This window comes from Trachinotus anak, unplaced genomic scaffold (assembly GCF_046630095.1).
Source record: "Trachinotus anak isolate AG129_WGS33_773 ecotype Australia unplaced genomic scaffold, CSIRO_AGI_Tana_v1 ptg000014l, whole genome shotgun sequence".
In the NCBI taxonomy this organism is placed as follows: Eukaryota; Metazoa; Chordata; class Actinopteri; order Carangiformes; family Carangidae; genus Trachinotus; species Trachinotus anak.
In genome coordinates this window covers 2,985,673-3,003,816 of record NW_027273865.1, presented here as the reverse complement: position 1 = coordinate 3,003,816, position 18,144 = coordinate 2,985,673, and the positions used below count along the sequence as shown (strand labels likewise).

The 18,144-nt window shown below is 41.7% G+C and overlaps 1 protein-coding gene across 5 annotated transcripts; it reads right to left on the bottom strand.

The window, feature by feature from the left end:
- Window positions 1-862: 862 nt before the first annotated feature.
- LOC139631727 (protein IWS1 homolog) lies at window positions 863-17,120 on the bottom strand. 5 transcript variants are annotated; one of them, XM_071496213.1, is made up of 17 exons: window positions 16,893-17,120; window positions 15,234-15,316; window positions 13,918-14,566; window positions 13,337-13,402; window positions 11,238-11,448; window positions 10,072-10,129; window positions 9,403-9,509; window positions 8,122-8,272; window positions 7,964-8,046; window positions 7,722-7,851; window positions 7,532-7,649; window positions 6,710-6,821; window positions 5,655-5,711; window positions 5,052-5,108; window positions 4,813-4,924; window positions 3,785-3,942; window positions 863-2,455 (listed from the first exon to the last, which is right to left on the bottom strand). In XM_071496213.1, the coding sequence occupies exons 1-16, from the start codon at window positions 16,933-16,935 to the stop codon at window positions 3,817-3,819; spliced, it is 2,163 nt and encodes a 720-aa protein (XP_071352314.1). In that variant the 5' UTR covers window positions 16,936-17,120; the 3' UTR covers window positions 863-2,455; window positions 3,785-3,816. The 5 variants fall into 5 exon arrangements, with proteins under 5 accessions (XP_071352314.1, XP_071352312.1, XP_071352317.1 ...); XM_071496211.1 differs by lacking the exon at window positions 3,785-3,942 and having other exon boundaries at window positions 16,893-17,119; XM_071496216.1 differs by lacking the exon at window positions 5,655-5,711 and having other exon boundaries at window positions 16,893-17,119.
- Window positions 17,121-18,144: the final 1,024 nt, after the last annotated feature.

The following is an 18,144-nucleotide window of genomic DNA, read 5'->3' as shown; positions in this document are numbered from 1 at the left end:
TACACCTGACACAGGTTAAAACACTGCATTTTAGGCTGGTTTAAAGTTTGATTATTCAATTAAATACAATTAAAACTGGACTCCTTTAAATCTGATTACTGATTATATATTAGATTAGACTACATTATCTATTTTTTAACAAAAAATATTTGTGATGAGGATTCCTTCAAATGAGTGAGAATCTGAATGCAGACCTCCGTCATAACTCTGAACAGGTGTGATACAGGTTTAGATTTTGTTCTGAGAATATCGTCACCTCTGATGTCCATCACAAATAAACCTCTATCAGTCCACATAGAAAAAAGCAGAACTTCATCAAAATCCTCATGTTTTAAGTTCTCCTCAGTATCACAGTGATGGTTGTCTGTACATCGTGGTACACTGCAGACAGGAGCTGACCACAGACCATTCAGCATAAACAAAAACTGAGATCAAGTTGTAGCTCACAGTCTAATTCACTGTTTCCATGGCAACATTTAAACTCTTTATGTACCATTAACCAAAATATAATCATTTAATTATACTGATGTTGACACGATGGTGGTGGGGCTCTGTCCTTGAGGCAAATTAGATAAAGCTGCTGCTTTCCTGGAGAGTTGACAGGTGTCAATAAGAAGACGAATGGAAAACAACATTTTAGTTTATGAATTAAGAAATGAGAGGATGAGGATCCCGGGTTAGAAAGTGAATATGTGACTGTTCATGTATAGGTGGCGTCTGACGAGTCCACAGGATTATGTGGTGCTGTTCAGTCTACACACTACTTCATGTGTTTGTCTGAGACCTGAGCCAACAAACCACGAGTGAGTGAACTTCCTGTAACTGGCTGCAGTGATCAGAGAAGAGTTCAGAGAGCAGAGGAGAGTGTCTGTCGAGTCTTTATTAAGAAAAGTATTATCTGATCCAGAACAGTGCAGAAGGACGGGCTGAGTCACACAGTCAACAAACTGACTCTGGATCAGATCTCACATCTTCACTACACAGTCCTGGTGTGTGTTTAAAGGTGGAGACTGATCCGGATCAAACGGAGCCATGGTGTTACCTGTGTGAACTCAGTCCTGCAGACAGTTCACACCTGTACAGTTTCTACGGGAGCAGGAAGGGGACAAAATGGACTGAGGAGTAGGTCTGGCAGGCCTATTAGCAACAACACCTTCACATTCAGAGTCAAAGAGGGGGAGGGGGAGGACTTTGTTCTTAAATCTGGACGAAAAACTCAAAACCTCACTAAAAATGATCCTTGGATCAGCTGCATTACGTTAACTCCAGTATGACCTCCCTTTATCTGTCTTTGTTCATTTCATTTCCACTGTGGCAGTTTTCTCTCACCTGTGCCTGCTCACTGATGGTCGGACTGAAGTCACGTCACCTGCTTAATAACTCACACACTATTCAGTGACTGTAGCTTTGTCCTTTATGAACAACTGCGGCTGTGATAAAACTTCACGTCAGCTACAAGCAGCTCCTGCAGTGAAGAGCTTTTCAAGTTAAAAGACTGATTTTGCCCCCCCAACATCAGACATTTTTCTGTCTGTCGTTTGTTTTTGTTTTTTAAGTTTTATTTTCTTAAAACAAGTGAAAAATCTGCCTGTACAGTGAGGTTTGTAATTTAATTTTAATGTAATGTGTCTAATTTCTCTAGCACAGAAACATGCCTCATTCATTGTGTTTCAAGACTTGTGTCATTTCTAGAAACCTGGATTTGTATGTAAAGAGGATGAGATCTCGGGCACTGGCAGATTTCTGTCACTTGTTTTAAGAAAAGATTTTAAGGAATCAATTATAGACAGAAATCAGCTGATAAGACGGAGGGTAATGGTTTGCAGGAAGGTTACACCACTAACTGCTTAGATAATCTCATGTTACAGACCTTGGTGTTAAACAGACAGCTGATGTAACTGCATGATAAACTAACGTTATGAACATTAGTTACATTAGCTTTAACTCGAGTAAGCCGACCAAGCCAACCAGTTAACATCAGCTAACTTAGTTGGATTAGAGGTAAAGCTAACATACTGCTAACCTTAGTTAACATCAGATACAGCTAATGTATCCAACTGCTAACATAAGCTAATGTTATGAGATAAAACTAGTATAGCTGACTGCTAACATCAATAGCAGTTATCTTTCCTTCCAAGGATCATATTTCATATTTTTTGACCAGGCACAGGTGAGTCTGTGATTTCAGCAGATGTTCACACTTTGCCCTCAGCCCTTCAGTAAGGCAGAGCTGGACCTGAGGAGGGAGGGAAGGGGGGGGTGAACGTGGGATTGTTCAGGAACAAAACATTAAAAAGAAAAAAGTGAATAAATCCTATGGAGATTAAAATCAGAGCGGCATCCGGTTGCCTTCAACACTGATTTTAACAGCATGACCCGTCTTCGTCAGGCGCCGGATGTCAGCAAATCTACGCATCTGTTTATCGACGCGGGACAAACCCTTCTTCATCGGACCCTGAGGGAGGAAGTGGACACAAATAGAAAATTAAAACAAATAAGATTAAATCATTTCTTTAAACATCTCTGCCTTATATCTGACTGCACTGACGCCTGCAGGTTAAACGCTCCACATCCAGCCACAAACGTGTTATATAAAATATGACGTGAAATCCTTTAACACAACAAAGCAGTTTTAACAAAAGCAGTACATTTTTATCCGGTGTTTCATCACTGTTGAGCCCACTTCACTTCTCCAGAGACATGCAGTGGGAGTTAAATCTTCAGAGATGACAGGCAGCTCAGAGCCTTCACTGTTAAATTACCTGTCATCATGGGGAACTGGGAGAAATGTTTCTGTTTCCAATAATATACATTTTTACTCAACTATACCATGAATTCTTAGATAAAAGATGGTACTCAAGTAATGACACAGTCTCAAACAACAGCTGAAGACAATACCTGGATCAACAAATAAAGGCCAATAACCACCTGGACTCACATGGTAAATTCAGTATAATCAGCATTTCCAGAACTCACACAGAAAAAGTAAACTAAAAACAGGTGCATGAATCAGAACTTGAATCATCTGATGACCCCTCAGATGCATCTGGTGGAAGGGCCTGACCCAGAGGTTGGGAACCACTTTGCTGAACTAACTGTACATAAAGTTAAAGGAAGGGAGGAGGTGGAGAAGGAGGATCCAGTTGCAGTATAATGATGCTGATAAAGTCAGTCTCTGGAGCATGAAGTACTTTTACTTTAATACTTTAAGTACAATTTGCTGATAATACTTCAGTACTTTTACTGAAGTCGGATTTTGATCACACAACTTTGACTTGAGTTAAGGTGTTTGTCTTGTTGGACAGTAAATTGACTCTTTGGGTTTTGAACTGTTTTTTATTAAATGTAAGAAAAGAAAAAGCAGCGGTTCCTCATGCCGGAGAAGCTGAAACCTTCCACTGCAGTCACTGATTAATCAACTCATCGTTTTCAGCTCCAGCTCGCCAAAAAGCTGATGTCATTTCAACACCAACCAGGCTGATGATCAGAGGAACCTCACGTCACATGGATGCTCAACACTACAGGTAAAAAGGTGTAAGGCGTCATGCACAGTAACACTCATTAACAAGAAGCCTTCACCAGATTCATCACACATTCATGACTCCACACAGGGGCCATATCAGTGTGGTGCTGTGTGCTCACAGGTGAGTCAGTGGACTGACTAAGATGGCTGCTTCCCCACAGCCCGATGTGCCACTCTGTGTTTTATCTGGAGCCAGAGCAGAGCATCTTTTCTCACCACACACAGCTGCACCGTCACTGCACACCATGCAGAAGGACTTACTGCCCTCCACAGGTCAGCAGCAGCAGCAGCAGCTACAGGGGCATTCTGTTCCCCTCTATGCTGATCTTGACAGCTCCCTGTGGCCGACGCATTTTCCTCTCCTCAGCAAATCGACGCTTGTGCTTCTCCAGCAGGCTGAGGCCTTTCTTATAGCCGCTCTACAGAGGACCAATCACAGCTCAGCTCCTGACCTCACAACTCCACTGACAGGAAGTGACTGATTCACCACTGCTAACCACGAGTGACTCATTAACTGTGTATTTAAAAGCCTGTTTCTTTCAGTAAATTTATTTAATAAACAGTTCAAACAAAACTTTATTCAGATTTTATTTTAATTTAACATGTTTAATATTACACACCTGTGTAAACCAACATTTTAGTTCAATACCAGCTCTGACTGAATATTACACAAAATTATTCTTGAAAACTGTAATTTTCTGTTGTCAGGTTTATTCTCTAATGATATTGAGCAGAGAGAAGTTCACTCAGGTGCTTCTGCTTGAACTATTCACAAACTCTGATGTTTCACTCTATTAACTATTCACAATTTTTGTTACTTTTCTTTGTTGAATTATTGATTAATTGGTAAACTGGATAATTCAACTGAAATAAAGGCAAAAAGGTTTTCTGTGTGCCATATTATTTTACAGGATTCTTCACTTATTGTTATTTAAGTATTATTGTTTTATAAATAATTATTGTTTTTTTATAGACTTTATAAAAATCAATTCCTCAGAATACCAGAGAAAATCTGCACCTTCACACCTGCTGACCCTCAGAGCAGGTACCTATTGGTCACAAGTCCACTTCTCTGACCTTCGGGATCATTGATGACGCCCCTTCATAATAAAATTGATGCCTGTTTGGTCTGAGTGTTGACAGGTATAAAAAGGCTTACGTCCATTAAACTCATACTTTTTTGTCTTTTTTAAATAACTTTCACCTCCTACAGGTGACTGAACATCAGATTTTGCCTTCAGACTCTTTGAAAACAAACCCCCCCCCCACTCCCACCTCCATCTACTCACCCTGCTGGACTCCATCTCTACGTTCCACTTGGGTCGTACAACATAGTCTTTGTTGGAGGGCATTGGGACCCGAGCCCTGGCACAGAACCCGGGGTCACCAGGTCGCAGAGCTCTGCAGGGAAGAGGAAGAGGAGGAGGAGGAGAATCAGAGTCAGTGTCTGTATTCTTAAAGAGGGAAAAGAAATTGATCGACCACCAGTGGTGTGCTGCCTTCAGTCTGACTGTTAAAGCGAACTCACTTCTCCTCTCCAGTCAGCTGTTTCTCCAGGTCTCTGCGAGGCGTCTGACCCCCTGAACTAAAAGAAGGGAAGAGAGACAGACACGTGGGTTGACAGGTGGACCTCTGAACACAGGAACAAGCAGCGTTCACACATCTGAAACGCTGCAGCAGGACGTCCGGTCTGCTGACGTGCAGCACAAACACTCCAACAGGAAACTGCACTGGGGTCCCACTGAGCAGAATCACCACCAGCAGAGTCTCCATGCTATTATTAGCATTCTCCACCTCACAGCAGTTAGTCAGCGAGTCAGTGCTAAAGTCTGTGACCTGTGACCCAGGAACTAGTTCAGGAAACCGGGACCCTTACCTGCATTTCTCCTGATGGTTCAGGAATCATCAGATTGACTGAGCTGAAGGACGCTGAGCTCAGGCTGCTACACCGTGTGCACACTTTGATTCACACAGTAAAATACTATTTAATGTTTACTGACATTAAAGACTAAGTATGTGGTCAGCTTCCTGCCCCCAAGGCCCATATAAGGAGGTTCAGTCCTTCTCTGTGTTTAGATTAAACTCTCAGTCCAGAGGCTGTGCAGTGCAACCATGCAATGTATAACTGAACCTGATTGGTGGAGAGAAGACGTCAGGTTCCTCCGCCCTCTCTACCTTCTGAGGCTGACTGGGGGTGGGGGAGGGGGGTGGAATGGGAGGATGAAGTGGAGTAAAAGAAGAAAAGTGAGAAAAGAGCATAAACAACATAAGAGGACAGGAAAGGCTGAGAGGAAGAACATGCTGATGATGATGATAAAGAGGAGAGAGAATGAACACGAGACAATAAAAGTAGAAGAAGAATAAGAGACAGATTATGAAGGATGAAAATACCTGGAGGAGCTGGGAGGTAAGACCTGAAACCTACCCAGACCTGAGGAAGACCAGTCATGGTCCCCGCTGACTAAAACAATGTTTGGATGGTTTTCATCTGTAGCTGCAGACATTTGTCACCTGACATAAACTGACCCTGCCACACTTTTCATCCTCTTCACATACACAAGTTTACAGAACCAGATACAAGACAAAGGCTCTGAAATCATGAATTAGATCAAGAGTCAAAATCAAAAGGAAAGTACCCAGGGCCACAAAACCCCCCAAACCCCCAGGTTCACTGTGACTCAGCTGTTTTTTGTCATTTCAATACTTGAAAATTTATTTGGGAATTTGTACAATTAAAGCACAGTGAGGCTGAGTTAAAGAAAGTCATGAGTCAGAACATCAACATGTTGACCTGCGTCTCAGTGATGGACTCTACTTACTGTTTTATTTTTAATCTTATTTATTTTTATTCTACTGTGATCTAGTACTTCTTACTTTTTGTCTCTGTGAATCACTTTGCAACACTATAAAACTGCTATATGAATAATATTATTATCATTATTATTATACGTTTATCCTCGACCCCACCTACATGTCACCTACAGGAGGATTTCAGGAGTTGACTGAATTATTTCTGGAAACAAGTGAAACCATTTTAAAACTGTCCTGTTGGTATTTCTCTGCTTCTGATTTAACTTTCCTGTCAGCATTTTCCAAATTAGCTGAATGAGTTCTTCCTTCCTTCATTCATACAGTCAGATGATGAGGGCTGTAAAATGTTGTCAAGATGAAATGAGGGTTTAGTACCTCAGTCGTCGTCTCTGAGGCATCTGCTGGTCCAGGTCTCTCTGCTGCCGCTCCTCTCTTGTCATTCCCTTGTAGTTGGACGTCAGACCAAAGATCGGCCGTGACCACTCATCTGGACACAAGACACATCCACACTCATCACTGAAGGTTCAGGTCACAGTTTGTCTCTGCTGATTCTTATTTATTAATTTATCAAGAAACCTATTCAATCATCTATTACTTCTGAGCACATGTATCTACTGACATTTCCATGATTGATTGTTCTCTCAGCTGTACAGAACCAGACCTGAAGAAAAGGAGTCGTTGAGCTTCCTAACTGCAGTGGCGGCAGTAACCAATAACAATAATAATCAAAAAATGATTAAAAGCCTTGTGCGTGCACCACCCTCACCTTTAGTTTATATGTGTAACCACAGCTCACAACATACATACAAAACAGACAATATAAACAATGTTAGTCCCTACAAGAGGCAAGAAACAATATTCAAGACAATATCGCCTCCGACTTTTTTTTCTTGAAGGAACTCAGTGCTACGTAAGACTTTCAGTCCTGTAGTGACCCTGTACGCTGCCAGGCAATTTTGTCTTTTTGCTCAGAGAGGACACACAACTGCAGGGAGAAATGTCATCAAATGCAGCTGCAGAACACACACACACACATACACGACTTAATCAGCAAACAGAAGCTCTTCATGTTGAGTTCTATTGGACCTTTATGAAACTTGTTTTAGACAGAGTTGGTGCCTGTGGTCTGGCTTCACCTGGGACACTGGACAGTTACAGTACATTTACAATAGGAGTGTTCTGAGGGGAGGTCCTTACTGATGAGCTTGAGAGCAAGGTCTTTGTTGGATCGAGACTCTTTGGGATGTTTGTAGAGAAACATGACGGCCCGGCCGATCCCACTGTGCTTCAGAGTCTCCTGACTCACACTGGGCAGCTGCAGGAGGAGACAGGGTCAAAACACTGAACAGGATCTGGTCTTTAAAAACCTGTGACCATCTGCACTCACCTCCTGAAGGATCCTGAGCAGCTCCTCTCTGATTCTGAGAGCAGGCAGCGATTTATCTGGAAGAGGACTGATCCACTCCTTAATGGCCGACATCACTCCGCTGTCAATGAACGTCTCCTTCAAGTCCTGTCTGGGGGACAAACACCACCATAAGACCTTCAACCAGAGCTCCAGCAGAGGTTAGAGACCTGACTGATGGAGGTGTGATGAGGAGCGAGATATTTAACATGACGAGCTCCTACTTCTTCAGGTGCATGACGACCTGCGGCAGCAGAGTGAGTTTCTTCAGCGCTGGTTTCTTCTGACTGTTCAGAGTTCGATCCTCCTGTGGAAACAACACACAAACAGTCAGGCACTGAAAACACTCTCAGTGATGAGGCTTTTATTTTGACAGGCAGACCTCTGCGGCCTCGTTCATCTTGGTGATCATGGCGTTGACGATGTCGTCGGCGTCGCTGATGAACGTCCCTCCGTCACGATGTCTTCTCTTCCTGCTGTTCATGGCTTTCCTCCGAGCGAGCATGATGTCGAAGTCAGACATGAAGCTGGTGCTGACACACACACACACACTAAGATTACACCCCGTTCTGTAATTACAACTTTTAGAGTAGAAACAAAGAAATTAAAGAAAAAGTTCCTGTAATCTTTGCAGTTTGTTGTGCTGAGATAAAACTGTTTTCTCTTTGCATTAATTTCTACTCTCACTATCTCATGACTATATTTTTTACTTATTTAGCTTTTTCTAAATATTTTTGTTTTTTAATGCAAAGATGTGAAGCCCTGAACATGACAGAGTTTGTCTGTGGTTCTGGATCTGCAGACAGTAAACTGAGTTAAACACACAGCTCCATCACTGTCTGACAGCTGGACTGGCTCTGCCATTATTAACTCTGACTGTTTATAGCTTTTATGTGCTGCTGTTTCACAGAGAACAACCCTGAACTCACAGGAGCTGTGACTTCATGATAACCTCCATCATTAACAGTGTTGAGCTCCAGGACTGACACCAGCCAGTGATGAGTCACTGCTGATAATGACGACACTCTGTCCCTTCACTCTGTGAAGCTAAAGTTAGCATTAGCTCAGGCAGCTCATGGTCATCATTACCATAACTGTACAACTGTGTAGCTGTTAGCCAGTGGCAGGAAGTAAATAAGTACATTTACTCAAGTACTTATGTATAATTTTGAGGTACTTCTACTTTGCTATGAGTATTTCCAAAGTATACTACTGTATACCTCTACTCCACTACACTGACCTGACAGCTGAAGTTACTTGTTAATTCAGATCAGTTTATTTAATATAACAATAAAAATGAATGTTACTAGATTTGGCCCAACCCTGTATAAATTGTGCAGTACCACTCGCATATTTCCACATCAAAATAACTATGCAATAATGTAACAGTATAGCACAGTACTATCACTTGTAATACTCTATTTGTATGGATTCTATTGAATATATGGCCTCATTGAGTATTAATATATTACATCAGTGATTTATTTGGTAATAAACATAAGTTAAATTGGTTGTAGAAATAAATAACTGAGCAGCTGCCATTGACTGTGTAAAGAGAAAAAACACTGTAGGTCACCAACAACATGCAGTGTAGAAATGTAAACCCCAACATTCAGAGGAATATTATTCCCTATTAAATATTCTCCTCAGTCGTGTTTCTTACTCTTGACCGCTGCGGTCCACTCCCTCATCAGAGTCGGACTCCTCCTCTAGCTGCTGCTTCTCCTTCGCCTCCTTCTTGTCCCCTTCCAGGTCCTCCTGGTTGAAACCCTGCAGCAGGAGCAGACACAGTTTAATGAGAGACATCAGCTCTGTTCGATCATTACACTGACATCTCTGAAAAATAAAATGTGTTTCCATCAACTGCCTTTATGTCTCGACACTGAGCAGGGTAAAATATTCACTCAGGCTCCGTTAACTCTGACACATCTCTTTCCCCCGGTGATTTAAATCAGTAATCTGCCTCCAGTTTTTCACATGGACCTCATGGTGTTTTTGAGTAGCTACCTGATGAGCAGCATGAGCAGCATGAGCAGCAGTGGACCATGATTTTTTTGTCTACAGTAGCAGCAAATACTGAGGCATCGAGGTGTTTATCATCAGATGTAAACTTCTCCTCCTGAATCCCACTGAAGCTCTTTAATGCAACAGATTTATGGCAATTTTACTATACAACTATAGCAGAACTCTAGTACTACTTTCTTTTCATAAAGAAAAGGAAGGAAGGACAGAGTGGAGGAAGAGAGGATGAGGGAGCAAAGTAGGGAGAAAGGCCAAAATGTGGTAGAAGTTTGTTGGAGAGGGGGGACGGTGAGAGGTGTTGGACCCTCACCGTGAACTCCTCCTCCTCCTCGTCTCCAGACTCTCCAAAGATGTCTGCGATCATCTTCCTGCAAGAAACAGAGGGGTCAAAGGTCACACCAGCAGCTCTCAGTTCAGATGTGGGGTTCAAATGTTCACTTCATGTACTAATAAATACACTTTTTTACAAATGTGCTGCTCAAACTGTTGACTTAAATGTTATATTTAGGTTGTTTTGACATCGTTTTTAATGTGTGAACCTACAGTTTCTGTGTGTTGGGTATGCTCCAGTTTCTCCTTCAGAGACTAAAAAAGTTTTAGTTTTTGGGGAAACAACTAATGATTATTTTCTGCAATGACTTATCTGCATTTTATTTTCCCAACTAATCAGCGATCCAAAACATCTGAGGATGTCAGAAAATGATTTTAAAAAAGAAAATGTCCATCAAGAACTAAATATGACTAAAAATGAAAAATATAATACTAAATATACAGAGCATGAACATGTTTAACAGACTGGAAAAACCAAGCTTTGGTCGTTTTTTTAAACTGTTACTAAACTAAACTAAATAAAAACTAACTAACTATACATTGACTTTCTGACAGATCATTTAACTGACATGAAATTGAGTTGTACTTGTGACCTGAATGAAAGATTTTATTCTCTAAGGGCTTCTAGGTTCTTTATTCATTCATGTGTTTTCTAGATGAACTTTTTGTTTAAAAACTGGTTAGACAATTGATCAATGATCAAAATAGTTTTTGATTATTTTCTGTCCATCAGATACTGGATTAACTGATGGGTTCATCTCAGATGAAAAAGAATTCTGATATTAAATTGAAATGGAGGAGAAGTTTACTGACACCGAACCTCCAACAGATCTCCCCCACACTGGGCCCGGAGCCCATGTGTGGTCCTGGGTTCAGGTTAAAATGGGATAACTGGTTAAAACAGGCAGGTTTCGCCTTTAAAACTCAGGTTATCTGTAAGGTTGACAGTATTGTGTTCTGTCATATTCTGTCTCAGCCTGTTCCAGCTCTGAGATGTTTCCACTGAAGGAAAGATTCCTCCATCAGATGGAAATATTCTTGGTGTCTCCACTAGATGCTGAAGCAGAGTCTGAGGGTCTGAGCCCGGTGTGAGTTCACAGCGACCCGTCAGCAGCTCAGTGAGGTTACGGTTAAACCAGAACTCACTCCTCCTCATCGTCGTCTCCAGAGTCACTGTCGCTGCCGAACAGCGCCTTCTCATCCTTCTTCCCTGCCGTGGCCTTCGACCTCTCGTCGTCGCTCCCACTGTCTGAGCCGAGCTCCCTCAGCTTGGCTTGCAGGCTCTTATCAGGACCGCCTGACGCCGCATCGCTGTCTGAGTTCTCATCGTCCGACACCGCCCGACTCTTCTTCACTGCTGAGGATCACAAAGAACACACATGAACCTGGTCTTTGGTACCATCCATACTGAGACCAGTAGTGTTTGTCACATTAAGGGCAAAAGTATGTGGACAGCTGATCATTGCACAGCAGTGTAATCTGCCTCCACCCTCGTCTCTGCAGACTCACTCCCATTCACACACATTAGAGCATTAATGTCGGTGGTGATGAGTCTGTCAGACAGTCCAGCTCATCCTGGAGGTCCTGGATAGGCCTGAGATCACAGCTCTGTGACGACCAGTCTCATTCTTCCACACCAAACTGGGAACAATGGTCTCTCTAGAGCTGACTACATGTCCAGAGTAAGAGTTACCAGTTCCTTTAGGTTCAACCCACAGTGCAGCTCTCAAGTTTCAGACTAAAGAGAGAACGTCCCTGAGCCTTTTGGCCACAAGGTCCAAATGTTTTTGTCCCATGAAGAAACACTTTATTAGATTCACCTGTACAGTCTAATGCAGTCCAATCAAACACCTCTGCCATAGCATCACATCTTCACACTGCTCATAATTTTCACTTTTTGTTGACAATGTGACAGATTTACATGTAAATTCAGTCACATGTTTCCTCCTGAGGTCACAGTTAAAGGTGGTGTTGTCTGGACTTCATTACACTGAGGTGTCAGTTTTTATCCTCTGTATTTACACCAATGAAGGCTTAGAATATTAGAAACACCTCTCATAATGTAGTCCAGTATAACACCATCACTGCGACCTCAAAGCTTAAACATGTGACTGAATGAACAACTTCACACAGAGTCAAAGTCTGAACATTATAAACTTGGTAAAGTTGTGTTGAATTGTGTTATTTTATTCAGGTCTATTTCAAGAAGCAGCCAGATCCAGTAAAGACTGAAACTACAGCAACACATCAACAAACTAGGAGCCCACTCAGTCCAGAAACAAACAAGATGTCAGCACAAAAACAAGAACAAAGAACTGAGTCATACAGCTACACACACACACACACGTACAATACACACACAGTTAATTCAAAGCAGTTTTACACAAGCAACAATGTAATGCAACAGACCATGATGGCCATTCAATCAACACTGATACAGATGATCGGTTCATAACTGAGTGGTTACTGTGACAGTAATCAGCTGCTGTCTGTGATTCTTCTTCCTGTTCATTCAAACTATACCACAACTCAGACTCACTCTGGTTTGAAGGGTGTGTAAAATGTAATCTGATTAGAAACTACATCACTGTATGAAGCCACTGACTGGTGGAAAGTTAAATATAAATATATTATATATATATATATATATATATATATATATATATATATATATATAAAAATACACACAGGTTTAGATCATAGGTAGAGGCTCAGAGCCTCTCTTCTGATTGACTGACTGACCTGTTGTTACCAGAGCTCCAGAGAGAAGCCTGAGAGAGGAGATGTAAAACTACACTGAGATGGTTTTGGTTCTTAAAACCACAAATCTTCTGATGGAGATCAACACGATAACAGATAAAACGAGCAAAAGATGGATCTTTAAACCCTGGAAGTGGATTATCTGTTTCGTTTTTCTATCTTTATTTTTACATAGTGAAATGTTATTAAATACACAGTTAGTCTCGACACACACCCATCACTGGTCTACTCCTGTACTGATCTCCACTGGAAACTGTTCCAACTCTTCCAGTTCGGCCTCATCACAGTATGATCTCCCTGTGGGTGTCTGAGCTCCAGAGCAACCACAGAATCGGCGCCTCTGCCTCCCTGAGGGTTTTAAAGGGTAACTCCACCCCTGAATCACAGCTGCTGCTTTGAGTCTAAACACCACAGTCACTGATGACACAGCAGCTGTTTACTGTACTAACTGTCACTCTAAGATCATCAAGCACACAGTCGCTTACCTGGTTTATCCTCCTTCTCCTCATCGTCATCCTCACTGTCTGACAGGATGGCTTTCTTCCTCTTCACTGCAAAAACACACACGCGCGCGCACACACACACACACACACACACACACAGACACATAAATGAAGTGCTGAAGGAATATTTCAAGTTGCTTCAGAACACAGCCACAACAATAACGAATCTGAGGAAATTATTTTCTCTTAAAATAAAAATGAAAGGTGCAGCAGCTACAGAGTCATGTGGGCTGTACAGAGCTGACTGACTGAGCCGCAACACTGAGGAGCAGATTAAACCTGCTGCTACAACAGACAAAAGTCAGTTCTTAAGGTTGTTCTTAAAGCTGCATCGATGGAAAGCTTCAGGTTGGAGTCATTTTCACTCACTGTTAAAACGAACACTGACTGGTGGAGCTGAAAAGTCAAAGTCTTTATCTGAACTTTTATTTTCAGATCCTCAGGCGCCTCCTCCTCTTAATTCACTAAAATCAAAACATAATCAATCAATCCACATCATTTCGTTTTGTGGACATCAGTGTGGAGGACTGATGTTTGTGCGTGAGCTGATCTGAGGTCAGTACCTGGCTTCTCGTCATCGCTGTCGTCTCTCTGCTCCCTCTCCTCTTCCTGCTGCTCTCCATCACTTCCTGCTGCAGCTTTCCTCCTTCCTCCCTCCTCCTCCTCACTGTCAGACTGCATCACAGCTTTCCACTTCCCTCCTCCCCCACCTTCTGCCTCCTGCTGCTGCTTCCCCTCCTCCTCCTCAGAGTCTATCTGTGCCGCCTTGTGTCTGGCAGGCGTCTCTGTGTCAGAGTCACTGTCGCCGTTGGACCGGTTGGACGCCACAGGTTTGGCGTCCTCGTTCTCCGAGTCGCTGTCTGCGGCCGCTTTGTGGTGGTCCTCTCCCTCCTCCATGTCCGAGCTGCTCCCCCTGCGTCTGACGGGAGACGACCCCTCCCCCTCCTCGTTATCTGAAGCTCCGTGTTTGACCGGCGACGACTCCTCGTTGTCTGATCTGCTCATCCTGCGTTTGACCGGAGAGTCGTCGTCACTGTCGGCGCGACGAGTAGCCTCTGCCTCAGAGTCACTCTTGTCACCATCATCGTGGCCCCTGGGGGCCTCGCCTTCTGAGTCGCTGTTGACCCCTTGGTGGTCCTCGTTGTCGGAGCCGCTGGCTGCCCCGCTGGTCTCCATGGCGTGGGGGGCATCCTCATCGTTGCTGCCTTCATCCTGTTGAGACAGAGGTGGGTCAGTGAGACGGAGACACCAGCGGCCACATTAAGAAAACTGTAGGAAACCACAGCGTTCAGGCAATGTGCTGATTATTTCATCAGTAATGTGGCTGAGATGAAAAGGAATCAGGGATGTGGAATCATCCTCAGAACTTCAGCAGCACCAGCCGGGACCGGTATGACCATCATACGGCCCCACCCTTTCCTCTGAGCTCTGAGCGTCTGAGAACGTGGAGATGAACCACGTTCGACAGGTGCTCAATAGTTTAATTTAAAAGTTTAATAATGAGTCACAGATGTAAAAGGTTCAGATCTGAGTATAACACAGCTGGTCTCAATGTTCATCACATTGTGAACATGATGGTTATTCACGACTTCACCACCTGTGTCTCTGAAATGTTCATATGCATGGATCAGAGTTTCTGTACAGGAACACACTTTCTCAATAATTCTGTATTTTATAAATCTCAACTCCTCCATGGGGAGTTGTGTACTCATGTTTCAGAAGAAAAACAATGAATCAAACTTGTTTTGAAGTTAATTGTCAGGAGAGTGGTGTTGGTGGATTCTTCACATTTGATCAGGTGTTGGACCACAGTTTTTGTCTTTTATCAGAGGTGCAATAAACAAGAATAAATCTCTGAGCAGTGAAGCCTCAGTCTGACCTCAGATTGGTGTCTGTCGCTCCTCACATCCTCACCGTCTGATGCCGGGTGCTCATCCAGAACCGGAGTACCACCTCCATCATCTGCAGAAAACACAACAGATCAGAACTACACAAAACGTCAGTATTTTAACGTTACTACAAAAGATTTGTTGCAGACACGAACACCTGCAGAGACACAGGGGATGGGAAAACGTGGTTCACTGCTGGAAGAGCTGCAAGAGGAGTAAAGTTTTTTTTAAATGGTTTCTGCAAAGGACTGCAGTTGGACACTTAGATCAGTTCAATCTTCATCTGAGTTTTTTTTTTTTTTTTTTAATTCCAATGAGGTTTGAATGGTTCTGCTGAACCAGGACAACCCTTGTTTATGTCATGCTTGTGTTTTCATATCTATTGCTTCAGGCCCACAGAGGAAAACCGCACAGACCTGAATCTGGCTCAGTCTACAACAGCTTACCTGGGTCTACCTTTCATACAGATGACAAGGTGGTCACCTGCATCTTACTTTTCAGGTACCAATCCACATTAAAAACAGAAAGATTTCAGGATCCTCTATAGTCTGCACACCAAACTCCATGCACAAAAGGTGCATTTTAAGGTTCATGGGTAATTAACAGGACAAAATTATATATAGTTAAAACTTATACAACTTACAACTTATACTGAGATATAATTTTTGAGATGTGCTTTTTTGGCACTCTTCCACTACATTCAGCTTTAAATTCACATACTGTCACCATAAGTTCAGATAAAAGGTAAAAGGTACACGGTAAAAAATAGTACAGGAGATATAATCTTCAGGTCTGCTTTTTAATTTGGCATGCAGCACACAACCAAACATTCACATCAGAGGTCTGTGATTTTACAGTTTAGAGACCCCCGAACAACTAACATCTTCTGTTGATAATTGAAGTAAATAGAAGTAAATCAAATCCCTGCCTCAAACAGACATAAAAACATGAGCCTGTCTTCGAATGTTAAATATTTGAAATAGATTACTTGTAGCGTGTGAAAAAGTTTGGGCACCCTACTTACAGTACTAGTCAGTACTTGCACCTCAAAACAGTAATGATTAAGGATCTTCTACAGTCTGCCCGACAGAACTCCACGCAAAAATTGGACATCTTAAGGTTTATGGATCAAAAGCACATGGTAAAAAATATAAGCTAGTGTGAAAATATGAGAAGATATAATCTTTAGGATATTTTTACTGATTCGGCATAAAAGTTGATCAATATCAAAAATTTAATATCAGATGATTTGTATGTGATATCTATTATTATAACCAACCAACACTGAAATAGAGCGAATAGTTCAAATCACCACGAAGCTAGCGAAGAGGAGGAGATTGATCGAAGTCGGAGTGAAGTTATGAAATACAAACACCATAATTTATTAAAGATCTTTAAAAATAAATATGTCGGGGAGCTATAACGTTACCAGTCTGATGTTCATGAAACTAAAACGAAACATTTCCTGGTTGTTGTAAGCCAACACCGCTGCTGATCCCAAATGCAGAGAAGAGGGTAAATTACCTTCTGTAACTTATTTTTATAAAGTTAAACTTAACCTAGGTCGCTCTGATAATAAGTAAACAGCCACCGTTAGTTAACGTGGGTTTGTTATTTAAATAGGAAACAAAGCAGTCGGCGGTTTTTACCGGAGCGGCTCCCGGACATGAAGTCGTCCTCTTCTCCGTCCATGTGTCAGACGAAGAAAGATTCAGATTCAGACCTGAACACGAGGCAACTCTCTCTTTACTCAACTTTAATACCAAAGCGGGAAAAATAAACCCGAACCAAGTAACGACGCGTTTCCAAAGCTAACAGCTACAGCTAACTACTGCAGCCTGGGACCCAAAATGGAGTAACTGCGTCATCTGCGCATGCGGTCGCTGCGTAATAACGTCACTGTTTTTTTTAAAAATAAACTTTATTTTGTAACACGGAGGTTTACAAGAATTTAACTGGGAATTCATTTTACAAAGAACTTTAGTCCGCGGTTTTTCAGTCTGCATAACTCCATGAAAAAACGTGCATTTTAAGATTCACAGGTAATTCACGGGTGTTTTTTAAATTTGATTTGACTCACGGCGCACACAGGTGTGTGCTGTGGAGATTTTAAAACACATTTTTATTTTCTCTCTCTCTCTCTCTCTCTCTCTCTCTCTCTCTCTCTCTCTGTGTGTGTGTGTGTGTGTGTGGAACGCAGAGACTCCTCAGGTGACGTGCCCTTTTAATAAACTGAAGTTAAAGATATTAACTGGAATAAAACTTGGTCATTGTCATAACAAGTTCTATATACTCAATAAGGAAAGAGAATTACACTTAAGAATCCTACAAAACATTGAGTTTACACCACGAATGTTTTTTTCTTATTTTGCTAATGTTGCTTGAACTGTTTGTTCAGTTGTAACTTTATGGCCAATTTCTGGCAAGTTTCCAACATTATAAACCAATAACACGTGTTTTGTTAAAGATGTTACAACATATTTTGAATATAAAAACCCCAAGATTGATTTTATTGTAAGAATTTGTTTCATTTAATCATAAGATTACCAATAGTTTCTCTTTTCCTCGATGGTTTTTACATATTTTATAAACTAAAGTTCCATCAAAACAAATGACTATAAGTGCAACTTATTTATGATAACCACATTTTTTGAAAGCACTTCAGTCTGGATTTATTTTATCTCTTGTATTTATTGATTTTATTTGTCTTTTTGTCTCAGTGTCATTTCTGTTTTGTTTTTTCTTTAAACAATAAACTTTACATCAATGAGTTTAGAAGGATTCTACCAGGATTCTGCTCCTTATGTACTCATTTATTTAAATTTCATTACAAAGGCAAGGTCTTTCCTGATAGTGACATTAATTAAAGTGTCTCAGTTTTTGTGTGTACCTGTGGGCTAA